The 13,051-nt window shown below is 40.3% G+C and overlaps 1 protein-coding gene across 2 annotated transcripts in view; it reads left to right on the top strand.

Annotated features, from left to right (window-relative positions):
* svila (supervillin a) overlaps window positions 1-13,051 on the top strand; it is a 56,156-nt gene that overhangs the window by 21,297 nt on the left and 21,808 nt on the right. For both annotated transcript variants that reach the window (XM_024279579.2, XM_024279580.2), the window contains exons 10-16: window positions 661-797; window positions 2,189-2,284; window positions 2,561-2,870; window positions 3,969-4,028; window positions 4,568-4,997; window positions 5,398-5,560; window positions 8,591-8,723. In XM_024279579.2, coding sequence (XP_024135347.1) covers window positions 661-797; window positions 2,189-2,284; window positions 2,561-2,870; window positions 3,969-4,028; window positions 4,568-4,997; window positions 5,398-5,560; window positions 8,591-8,723 — 1,329 coding nt within the window. The remainder of the gene's footprint in view (window positions 1-660; window positions 798-2,188; window positions 2,285-2,560; window positions 2,871-3,968; window positions 4,029-4,567; window positions 4,998-5,397; window positions 5,561-8,590; window positions 8,724-13,051) is intronic.

Raw genomic sequence — 13,051 nt, 5'->3', positions numbered from 1 at the left:
TTTAACATACTTCCCCCTCACGTATTAGGTGCTGGCTACAACCTGTCGCCCGCAGCATGCCCATAGAAAAATGTGCACAAACATTTTCCCCCTATGGGCTCACCGAGCAGACTGTGATCTTACCCTCCAGATGGCCCATATATCAACCTGTAAGGGCAATTGTGACTAATGCATTATTCCAAGAATCAATACATTTACACCCTGGTGTCAAAACTGCGTTGGAGTTTCTATTTTGAAGCCCTCTGTGGGAAGAGATTTTTTTGATTTTTAGTCTGCCATGGACACAAGTGAAAATTTAAAAATCATTGGGAAAAAAAATAGTTCAGCGCGCGGTTTTGTGGGTTCCAGACGATCCCACTCCCAACGTTAACATGCCTAGGATAGCACAAAGGATTTGAGTCACACTCTAGATTTAATTGATTCCCTTGAACTCAGTGACTACTTGATCTCATCAGATCTTTAATAGGGAACGATGCATTTACTCATCCGTGCTTACTCACTGTTCTGCTAAATATCATGACTCATCCAAACAGAAAACACATTAGTCATGATCATCTGTATGATTGAATCCATTGGACACTATCCAGCTTAGAATATAATATTTGTAGCACCCTTCATATCTGACTAAAATAACATTTTTTACCCAACATTCCTATCCAGGAGCTGGAGAAAAGCATAGATGGTGGCGTTCCTAAACCTCGATCCAGGAACGCAGCAGTGGACAGAAGGCTAAGACGGACCCAAGACCGGTCCAGAACCCAGCCGGTCACTACGGAGGAAGTGGTTATAGCTGCAACGTAAGTCTGCAGATGGGGAAACAAGGACAGGTTTAGCCATTTTAAAGAGAATTTTTACTACATTGAACAAAGGATGGCATAGTATCCCTTTAAATCTGATTACAGTTGGGGGTGGGGTAATGGGAGACAGAGCAAGTATGGGTTGGAGTTTTGACTCGTTAGTGTGCCAAATCACCTTGTGGGAAACTAATGTGACTCCATCAATTTACTATTGAAATCTGGTATAAACCAACTTACAAAATGTTTTGGGTTTTTTTCACTTTGGGTTTCTTTTTCTTGTGTTTTCCTTATAAAACTAAGTGTTTGACTAAACCAGAGGTCTGTAACCTGCAGCTCCGGTGCCGCATGTGGCTCTTTTACCCCTCCGTGTTTTTTTTGGTTAAAATAAAACGTTTAAAAATAAAGTTTTAAAGTAACTGTAAAGGAAACGGTAAGTAAGTAGTAAAGTTCTTTTTTTAAAGTAAATTAACATAAATCCATTCACAAACAGTTGAAGGACTAAATGATTTATTTAATGATGTTTCTAATAGCGGTAGCCGTATCCTCCATCAATCCATTGTAGTTTATGAGCGTCATACTGACACATATGGACTGAATTTTGAGCTTCATTTATCACAGAAAATCAATTTGTCAGTAGGCCCAACCAGAATTAAAGCTGGTTGCGACCAAATTTAAGGATTTCAAGTGTTTCTAATGGTTTTAATATATGGTAGGGTCACTTCATTAGCTCTGATTTAGTTTTTGTTGGTTATATTGATGAATTTGTGGCTGAAATGCACCAGAAACAGTAAAATAATCCATTTTTCTTTTAATATAATTTATGACTTTACACTTCCTACTGAATTTGCTGCATTGACATGAACCTATGGTTAGGATGTCTTTTATTTTGAAGGGAAGTCTGTCAAAAGTTATAAACTATTTCATATTTTAAATATATGTATATATATTCTCTTTTATGTTTGTTTTATTAATGCCAAAAAATCAGCAGTTTATTTAAATGCATCATGTCAGTAGCAAAAGCATAAATATAAGTCATGATTTTATTTTTCTGAAGGGTGATTGAAGACTTTGTGGCTCCTACTGGGTTTTGGTTGGCGAGAAATCAACCCGAATGGCTCTCTAAGTGTTGAAGTTTGCAGACCCTAAAAAACTCTTAGAATCCTGGACGACCCTCTCCATTCTGGTCTTAACTGGTTTTGTCCATTTAATGACTTTAATTATTTGCTCCACCTTAAAGCCTTTAATGTCACATATTTGGCCCCTGCAACAAAGCTAATGCCATAAAACCTCCTAACTTCAATCCTTTTGTCCCCTTAGTCATCCAAGTGACCCATTTTGATCTCCTTCCCTTTCTGTGTGTCTGTGTTTCATCATCATTCCCAAAACTCCAGTGTCTCATCTCATGTGCCTCACATGGTGGCTGTTCACTCTGCCGTTAGTCGCGCCTATAGCCCCACCCTAGTTTGCAGCTCCGCCCCTCCATACAGGTAGACATCCTCCAAAATGTGCATGGTGTCTCGATTTGACTAACATGATTGATCTTGACTCCTGATGTCTAACTGGTGTCGTTGGGGTTTTAGTTCTGTCCGATTTGGCATCTTTGGGTTCTGAAATGACTGCATGAGCAACAATCCTTTACTGTCCACAGCTTCACTCTACAAACTATAAATGCACGCTGACTTGCATCAGTACCTCCGTTACCTCAAACGTGCTCCTCCTCAGCTCGCCATAATCCTCCCCGTCATTAACCGTTTGTCTCTCAGCCTGCAGGCGTCCTTGCAGAAGACCTCCAGTGCACGGATACAGGCGGCACAAGAGATCCAGCAGGCACAGGACTCCCAGGAGAGCCGGGGCTCCAAGCAGGCGTCTGCTATGGATGGGAAGGTTGAGAAGGAGAGACGGGAGGAGGAGGAGCCTGACCTGTGTTCGCTGAGCCTCGCAGAGAAGATGGCTCTGTTCAACCGACTCGCTCAGCCTCCCATCAGAGTCACTCGTACCAGAGGAGACTCACGGCAGCGCCGAGCCAACACCCGGTACCAGACGCAGCCCATCACTTTAGGAGACATGGAACAGGTCAGGAAACGTAATCCTCATATTGTTAAATTGAAGTTTCTTTTTATATTTTCTAGAATTTTGGGACATTTAAACATTGTTTGAGTTCATGATTGTGGTTCTTATCAGTTTGAAGTTCCCACATCCTTTCAGTTTGATGCCTCCTTCCTTTTCTAAAAAAATGTTTTTAGATGTTGTATGAAAATGTTTTCCTACTAGACCTGTGTAAAAATCAACAAAATCATACAGGTTTTTTTTTTTTTTTTTTCTTGCATTTATTCTTATGATGGACTCATTCCTGATCCCATCCATCCCCATCACTCCTAAAGAGAACCTCAACATACGTAGTGTCTTTCTCAGAGCCGCTATCTTTTTATACAAACATCTTAGACTTCAGTCAAATGAAGCGTAAAAAAAGAACAACAAACTGTAGAATCCTTCATTAAACTAGACCTACTTTCCTCATGCATTCCCCGATCTTCTCTGGTTTTCAATCACATCAGTTGTCTTATAATTTAATTTATAACAAGTCTGAATAGTGCTATAAACATTTCAAACCACCCTCGCTTTAAATTGGGAGAGGGAGAGCGAGAAAGAGAGAGAGATTTTTTTGAAGGAGATGCCCCCTTGTTTCAGTCCCAACATATGAAGCTGAATTTTGTGTTTTATTTTTTTGTGTGCTTCTGATTTGCCACAATTTAGACAAAGAAATCTTTAGAAAGGCAATTTTAAGCTTAATTTTCTTTATACATGTCCAGCATCATCAAAAAAATCACACAAAAAATATCACTTTCATCAGAGTAAATCTTTAAATACAAGTGAGACCCTTTCTTCTAATATAGACTTCTAATTTGATAAGTTATCGTGCATTTAGTTTGCTTGAGCTGCAGATTTCAAAGATCAAATTATTTTCTTGTGTCTAAATGTATGTTGGTCTAAAGTTTGAAACGGTGTAGATATTGCATGTGGACACGTGCATAGATTGCACTACAGGTGCCAAAGGAACTGTTAGATACATCCGAACCTACACGTAAATGTCAGCTGTTTCAGTCCGAACCATCATCAAACACGTTGTTTTTGGAAGGACCGAGCACACATGAGTTCATGTTTCTGCTCCAGGAGTTCTCAGACTTCAGTGACGAACCGGAGCTGAGCGATAGCCCGGTCCAACTCTTCCAAGTAAGCTTCCCAAGAACAATCCCTGCCTCTGTTGTGGTGGAGGACGCGGCGGCAGGATACTCAGGAATGACCCGGCGTTTCTGTGAAAGCTCGCGCTGGCTTTGGCTGGTCTTCATTATTCATCATGGGTTTTGCATTGCATGGCCCGGCCTTTGATAGAGTTCTGAGTCAGAAAGAGCAGACACTCTTCACCTCCTGCTCATCTCGGACACTCCTCAGCTTCAGACGGAAGCTGACAGCTCTGAAAGAAAAAGAAATTGCGGGATTTTTAAACATCTCTTGTATTCGTTTAATGGATGTTTGCTGTTGCTTCTCACTGGTTGCTCAACAGTTTCAGGTTGGTGTTGTGCCCTTATGACTGCTGGCATGGCTTTGTGATGCAGGACAGAAATGCTAGGATGACTTGTGATGTGCAGGAAGTGCAGTGAGTCAGCTGGACTGTGATTACTCAGCCTGATTCGGTTTGCTGCTGTTTGCATTAATCTGCTTCCCTCTGCACACTGACCATCTTTGTCTGTGCCCCCCTCCTGCATGTGCAGCTTCAGAACGGCGCTCTGAATGGACACCTCCAGTCCCCATCGTCGTCCTCAATTCGAGCGGGAGGCACGGTCTCCACCGACCACGCGGGAGACATCCACATCACCAAAGCCCAGGTGGAGCCCGCCCCTGCCATCTATGATGAGCCTCTGCTGGCGAAGCCCACGGCGGATCTGAGCATGAACGCGGGGAAGAGGAAGCTGCCCTCACCAGAGAGAGCCCCCAGGCAGACCGCTCTACCACAGCCCCTCTCAGGAAAAGAGAGGTGGAGGGAGCAGGAGGGGGAGGAGGAAGAGAGGGAGGAGCCTCTGCAGCCGGCCAGAGAGGAAGATGAGGGAGCTTTGGAGAGCCACAAGCTCCAGGAGACACAAAGAGGCTTTCCAAGGGAGGGACGGCACCCGGAGCGCCACAGGAGCAGAACCACCAGCAGAGGTACCAACAGATCTGAGCATCATCTCATGGATTCATATCCAACCTGTTTATATGCGCAGCAGGAACTGTCCTTCTTTTAACCTAATTTCTGTTTTCAGATATTTTGGTGCTTTATTTTTTTGTGTCCAGTCTCATTTCCTGTTTTTTCCCCCTTTTTTGCTGAATTTAGTGATTGGATCATGTTTGTGTCATTTAAAGTGTATTTTTGCCTATAAATAAAAAAGAAAACTGTCTGCCTAAATTTGAAGACATCTTCTCACTTAGTTTTCAGTTGCTATAAAAACCATTTTTATTTGTACTCATACTGTATTCAATGGAGAACAACTCCCAAATAGATCCTCACCACCAGTATTTAGGCTCTCACTCTTCTATTTCCTTTTATTCCTTTTGTTTTCAAAAGAGTTTGGCGAATCCATCGTCGTAACATCCAGAGAAACCTGCGGCTCCCCCAGGACTGAGAGTCGTCCCGCCCCCCAGCGACACCCAGACAGCCCAGTCGATCGTGAGCAGGGAGACGAGCTGAACGGCGTGATGATGGCCCGACACATGTCCATCAGAGACAGGTGGGCGGCTGATGAAAATAAAGATTCACTTTGATTCTTCTGATGTGTCAGCAAAGACTCCTGAATTGGATTCAGGGAGTTTAAAATGTGAAGAAAAGATGCTAAAAGTTGATCATGTTGAAAAAAGCTTTAAAATACAATAAATACAAACCAATACTTGTTTGAGGAGTTTAAACAAACTGAAAAGGAGCATATTTGTTTAACATATTAAAGAAGCTTCACATGAATCTCGTAACAGATCAAACTGGCTGTACTGAGTAACTCACATCATTACATAAGTCCAGTTATGTCCCGCTTTGCTGTTAGAGCCACAGATTGATTATTGGTTAAACCGTGTGGACACGCGTCCAGGGTGTCCATCCTTCCAGCCACATTCCGCACACACTTTGACCCCGTTAGGACTTCTCTGAGCAGCTTTGGCAGCCTCTGTGTTCCACCAGGGCGTGTCCTCAGTCAGTCTCGGAGGGGGGCTGGTGATGTGACCTGTCAGCACCACCCCCACCACCCCTAGTTTTACCGGAAAACAAATGCAGCCACAGTTGTTGGCCACTTCACGCCTCTCACTTTTTCTTTTTTTTAGTTTTATGTCTAAAATGGTTTTAATTCCACCCAGCAGATAGTTACTGACTGTTTGAAACTTAGTTTTTGGTAACTTTAAACCGTCTGAGGTCTAATTTATCCCTGATGCTGCTCTGATAACAGAACATTATAAGCAAGGTTGTTTGTTGGCATGTCAGATCATTGATTTATAAAATGTTTGGATAGTAGAAGTTGATTAAAACTACAGCTGCAGGAGAAAATATGTGAACCTTTTGAAATGACTTGGTTTTATGAATAAACTGGACACACGATTTGGTTCAAGAAAAAAATAAAATAGTGTGATTTAAGCAGGCAATGTTGTGATTTAAATTGAGATATAAAAAAAAAACCCAAACACGTCATGTGTCTGATAGCCAGCTAAAATAGTGCTAAAAGCCAAATTAGCCAAGAACACAAGAACTTAGGTTAACAGCTAGCATGTAGCTGAAATATTAACTAAACTCCAAAATAGCCTAAAGAATCTTAGTAAATGGTAAAATAATCCAAAAAGCTAGCAGAATGCCAATTTCTAAACCTTAAAACCTAACTTTTTAACATAAAAAAAAAATGCAGGATTATTATTCCTGAATAAATCTACTTAAACCTTAAATAACTATCAATATTTTACTCTCTATAAAAATATATTTTTTCACAATTTTACAAGTCAAAAGTGAGTGCAAGATAACATTGGGCCATTACTAACAATAAAATAAAACGATCTGGAGGGCCGAATATAATTACCTGGAGGGCCAGATCCGGCCCCCGGGCCTTGACTTTGTCACGAGTATTATATGGGCTACATTTGACTAAGATTTAACATTTTGTTTAAAAACTGCAGGGCATTGTTAATGACTGAATCATTAAGGAACCTTTGTGTTTAGGATAGTTTGTTGGAACAATTAAAACAAAACCAAAGTAGAACCCACATCTGTGTGTACCGGTGAAAAGACGAACCTCTCTACATCCATAATGCGAAGACAACTGTGATTGGGACTAAACAGCTGTGTGACTGTAAGAAAACCACTTATCAGAGAAGATGATCTGAAAAAAGGACTTCAGTTTGCTTGAGAACATGAAGATTGAACTGGAGTAATGGAGGAAGGTCAATCTCATGAGTTCAGATTTCCCATGTTAGCATCAGGCTAAGAATAGAGGCTGCACCCATCAGACCTATCATGCTAACTAGTTGGGGCTGCAATGCAGCAGCAGTTGTGGAGTCGAGGTTCAGCAGCTCAGAGAATGAGGTCAACTGAATATACTGGAGGACAAAGCTCTTCCATTAATGGACTTGTTTCTTCTCTGGTGGCAGGGTCAGATTCCAAGATGACAATGCCAGGATTCTTCTTGGTCAAATGTGGTTTAGTGGGCATGAGGCATTCGTTTTACACATGAATTTATTAACTTAGAGTTCAATGGCAATCATTGACATCAAACTGTAGCGCATTAGTCTTAGTTAATGTGCATGTAATGCACATAAACTACTATTTGTACTGTTTTATATGTATCGAAGGCAAATTGATCCTATAAATGTTCTTTTGTAGATTCATTACAACAGGTTAGAACACCAAATGCAAAAAAATGGATATATTTTCTATTGTAAAGTTATTTATAGTTCTCTATAACTTCTAACAATCAGCCAGTCCCAATCTCGAATGCAACACGCAGTAGTTCCTGTCTACTTTAACAAAGAACCTTGGGGTCCTGGTGAAGACTGCTGTATTGGGACGCCCTCAATACTCATGTTTATGGTCAAACTCTCCCATATTGATGAAGAAATATAGAAATATGTTCTGTCTATTGATTGGTTCTTTAGGTTAAAAATAGACAGACATCTGCTTGACATCATCACCCGGATGAAGTTTAGACTAGAATCTCCTTTAAATCAGACGGTGGTGTGATTTATGCATCTGGACATTTTCCACAAGGAAAAAGCCCCTGACTCAAAGCTCTCTGCCTCCGATGGCTAGAAGGAAATGATATCTGGGAATGTGGTTATGTCTGCTGGTGAGACTGAGATCTGTGCTCTACAGAAATCCTCACTCTGACACTGAGACTCCCAAACATCACAGCATGTACAGCAATCGTCAAGGATTAGAAATTCCCACGGTGGTTTTGTGGGAAGTGGGCTCTTCGTGCAGATTCTCTTTTCATGCAAATGAAAGTAATGAAATAATCAAATGACGTTCCTCTGAGAGCTTTTCCAGATGCTCTGAGGGGATGTCAGTGTTTGGGAAATTGCCAGACAGTTACTTTGATGTTCAGTCGTCTCGAGTTCTTTCACTGCTAACATGACAGTTGGGGTGGAGCAGCATGCATCATCATTTGCATTTACTGTGGCTGCACTAAAAAGATAAATAAGAAAGGATTATTTGTTACCAAGTTTGTGCACAGAAATGGTCTGTTGTAATGAGGTCTAGCTTGAACAGTACCATTTCTCCATCTCTGCTGCAGAGTTGCCTTGCTGAAGAAGAGAGGCGAAGAAGACTGGAGGTACAGGATTCACAAGAAGCAGGAAGTGGTGAAGGCGGCCATGGAAGAGCGTGAGAGTCAGCTTTGGGAGGTGGAGCAGAGCTTCAAGAAGAAGGTAACCGCCTGAGATCTCCTGACCTGAAGGACCATATGCTGCTTGCGCTTCTTGTTTAGAGAATTGTCATGTCTTTTCTTTTGAAAATTTGAATTAGAACACTAGCGACACCTCATTGTTATTGAAATGTCCTGGCTCCTAGTAGATGAGGATATAAAGATGTTCTTGAGCAATCAAAGAGATATCTAAAGATTATTATTCAGTTGTGGAGTGTCAACAGTTTGTGGGAGCAGTTTAGGATATCTCTAAACAGAGAGGTTGTGTGTTCATGTCTGTCCTTTTGTCTAACAGCTGCTGCATGCATTGGTTCTTGCACTAAATGTCCATTAATCACAATTCTACCAGAAAAGCAAACACTGTTAAGTCTGGATCACCCATGCTGTTTTCATTTCATAACTATGGAACTTTGTGGGAGTCGACATTTAACTCATTTGATTAAACCAAATTTTGCTATTTGTTGGTGGACGAGAACCTTCAATGTCATTTTTCTAAGGTTTAGCGTTAGAACATTATTAATGCTTCCCTGTTATAAACCAGGTACTGCTTGGGTGGAGGCAGGGTACACCTTGGACTGGTCTCTACTCCATTGCACGATGGTTAGAACAAAACAATAGGATTTAAATAAAAAGATATCTATATATTGGCATGTTTTGTACTACCTAAGTTTATAATCCATACACCAGTTTCCAGAGTTGCCCCTGTGGATTCTTCAATGGAATTCTCAGTAACTCCTTTCATTGGTTTTAAACAGAAGACTATGACTTCCCAAAGATGATTGAGGTTCAACAAGAATTTGACGTTCTTGATGTAATGCTACGTTCACATGTGACACGTGTTCAAGAATGTGCTAAGCATGAATGCATAATTAGTCCATAGTGTTCATGCTGGACTGTTGCTACCCAATACTTTTTTTACTTCCTGCCTGAAAACAGTCTTAAAAATGTGAGTAGCTTCACATGAACATGAGAGTTTTGAGTGTGGAAGCCTCATTTTCACTTGTTTGCATAGACATTTTATTGGAAGTGGGTGCTTGAACGCACGTTGGTGCAGGAGGTGTGAACGTAGCTTTACATGCACTTTAAGAATCCTGACAAAAAATCTTTAGTGCGTCTTCTAGGCAGTGGTCTTTGAGACCCAAAATTTCAATTTCAGACAGTCTCTTTGGCTTTAAAGATCACCTGATCCTCTGGTATTGGGTTTAGTTTTACTCTCAACACACCCTTCTTTTTCTTTCACCAGAGTCCCTTCAACCATAAAGTAAAATAGTTTTGGTTGCTTTGATCATCCTTGTTCTATTATCAGACTAAATTAACTTGGCCTGCCAGCAGAAATGGTCCACCATACTAGTGGACAGGACCTGATGTGTTGAAATCACAAAACTTGACAGAGTTCATTGTGACATCAATTGTGACTCAAAATATTGAAACCGTTGACCTACTGGTCATCAAATGGTTACCAGAATAACAAAGGAATCTATTGGGTCCAAAGATAGGCTGGTTATTTGCTGGATTCAATCACAAATAGTCTTGTGATGGTGACATAAGCAAGCTGTGATGCATCATGTCTGACAGGAGATAAGACCCCCACCTTAAAGTGTATGTACCAACTGTTATATTCGGCAAAGATGGTGGGTTGTGAGTCAGTCTTTTGTTTCATGAAAACGTCTAAGTCTGCAGTTTGAGTTTTCAGTAAAACAAAATAATTCACTGTTGAATTAGCAGGGGTATTTGCTTTCTCAAGTAGGATAGTCTGTCTCCAATTTGGCTGTGGACCATGAAAGAAGTTACCATTTTAATTTGATTTGGCCCTCACACTGCACTGTCGAGAACACATTATCTAAAACCATCACACCACTATAAAAGCAGCTTGATTCGTATGTGCTTTGATTCAATATCTATTTCCTGATCCAAGAGGAAACGTATATCTTTTGCAGTTCCATTGTTTCTGAATAACGTGAATTTGGTTGAAAGCCAAACAAAACCACGGTTGCACCAGAATGGTCAGTTTTTACAGCATCTAAATAAAACAGACCATCTGAGGAATTCTGATGTGGACAAAGCTGTCCAGTACAAATGTGTCCTTAGGTGTCTAACTGGACCAATTTTCTACCATGTAGATTGTGATAAACAGCTGGAGTCAGACCCAAGCTGCCATGTTTGACCAGGTTATCCAAAAGGCAAATCTTTAGATAAGAGGTTTCAAAGTCTTTGCAATTAGGTCCACTGGCTTATCACACAAGGATTTCCAGTAGAAATAGTATAACAAATGTCATGTGTTTTCTCACAGATTTGATGAACTTCTTACAAAAAACTAAAAAAAAAAAAAAAAACTCCTCCCATGATGTCAGTAAGTCTATGATGATGTCAATCTGCCTTAAATATCTTATCAGGTGACTTTAGACCCCTCCAGGGGGCATCTTAGTGGAAGGTGTGGTCAAAGTATTTATCAGCTTGACTGGAAGCCTTTAAGTGGAGGTCAGGAATCTCCTTGGAGTCATGTCATTGACTCCATAAGAGACCTGGACTGGGAGACCCCTCCCCACTAAATAATTCCACAGACTTCTGTTGAGGAACAAACCGCTATTACTCAGTCATTATACTTGTCAGAGTAACCATTCTTGCTCTAATACTTTCTTTTTTACTTGTTCTTGATAGTCCTATCATTTTACATGATATTTTTTCTTTAGCAAAAGTTATTGAAGTCATAAACTGACCAACCTTTGAAACACTTGTATGACAGATTCTCCATTAAAATGTTGATTCTGACCAATCAGTGCTTACGGATGTTGGGCTCCAACCTGGCAGCATCTGTATTTTGAAAAAATGGCAAATGAATTGACTTCATTTGATTGGAGTCAGAAATTAGTCATTTTCTATATGTGATATCACACTAACTTGGTCCAGTTTTCATCTGGGTCAATGAGGTTTATTTAAGAAAACAGATGAAAGCAGCTAATATATATATATATATATATATATATATATATATATATATATATATATATATGTTTAAAAAAATGTTTTTGGAATAAATTTGTGAACTTTATGAATTTGTAGACATATACTCAACAGTGAACATAAAGGTTTCCACTAGAATTACTTAAGAGTTTGAGTTTTCTTTGCACGTCTTTTTTTCCTTTTTTTAATTTTTGATAGTGAAATAAAATTGTACAAACTCTTTACAGTAAATGATAATGCAATAATCTTACTAATGTAAGAATTGTTATTTTGAAACACTTGATTTTGGGAGATTAATTATTTTATATTTTTTATGTTGAGTAATTTTGTATTTGTTCTACCTGTTTAAATTTAACAAATGAGAACACAACATAGAAAAGTAAAAAGTATTTCATTTACACTTGTGTTAGGGGTTAAAGTGTATTTTTTCTTTTCTTTTTTTTTTTACCATCAAAAACCAAAACCCATTTTTCCTGAAAAGAAAATTATGTTATATATATCATGGACCAAGTGGTCCATGATATAGACCACTTTGTCTATGATGCAAGCCAAGTGGCCTGTGGTATAGACTACTTGGTCTGTGGTGAAGACCAAGTGTTCTATGGCATTGACTAAGTGGTCTGTGGTATAGACTACTTACTCTATGGCAATTACCAAGTGTTCTATGATGTAAGCCAAGGGATCTATGGTCTAGACTACTTGGTCTGTGATGAAGTGGTCTATTGTGTCGACCAAGTGGTCTATGCCACTGACCAATTGGTCTATGGCATAGACTACTTGGTCTATGATGTAAGCCAATTGATCTGTGGTATAGACCAGTGTTTCCCAACCCTGGTCCTCGGGGCACACTGTCCTGCATGTTTTCCATGTTGCCCTGCTTATGCACACCTGATTCAGCTCAGCATCAGACTCAGCAGAAGCCTAACAATGACAGTCATCAAAGGCAGGTGTGTTTGAGCAGGGTTGGATTAAAAAAATGCTGGACAGTGTGCCTTGAGGACCAGGGTTGGGAAACACTGGTATAGACTACTTGGTCTGTGGTGAAGATCAAGTGGTCTACGGTAAAGACTGTTTGGTCTGTGGTGTAGACTACTTGGTCTATCGTGTTTAGGCCAAGTGGTCTATGGGACAGACAAAGTGGTCTGTGGAGTAGACACTCCTACATGTTTTCGAACATTCCCTGCTCTGCCATGTTCTAATTGGCCGGACCCACCTGAAGAAGGTAATGTCATGAGTACAACTTTGATATCTGGAAACCATGAAGACACACTGGCCCATGAGGCCTGTAGTTGCCCATCCCTTGTATAGACCACTTGGCCTGGGATGAAGACTAAGTAGTCTACCACGAACAAATTTCTAATGTTGTTCTGT

The sequence above is a fragment of the Oryzias melastigma genome, linkage group LG20 (assembly GCF_002922805.2).
Source record: "Oryzias melastigma strain HK-1 linkage group LG20, ASM292280v2, whole genome shotgun sequence".
Lineage (NCBI taxonomy): Eukaryota > Metazoa > Chordata > Actinopteri > Beloniformes > Adrianichthyidae > Oryzias > Oryzias melastigma.
Note: the sequence above shows the minus strand (reverse complement) of the source record. Positions and strands in the feature narration are given on the sequence as shown.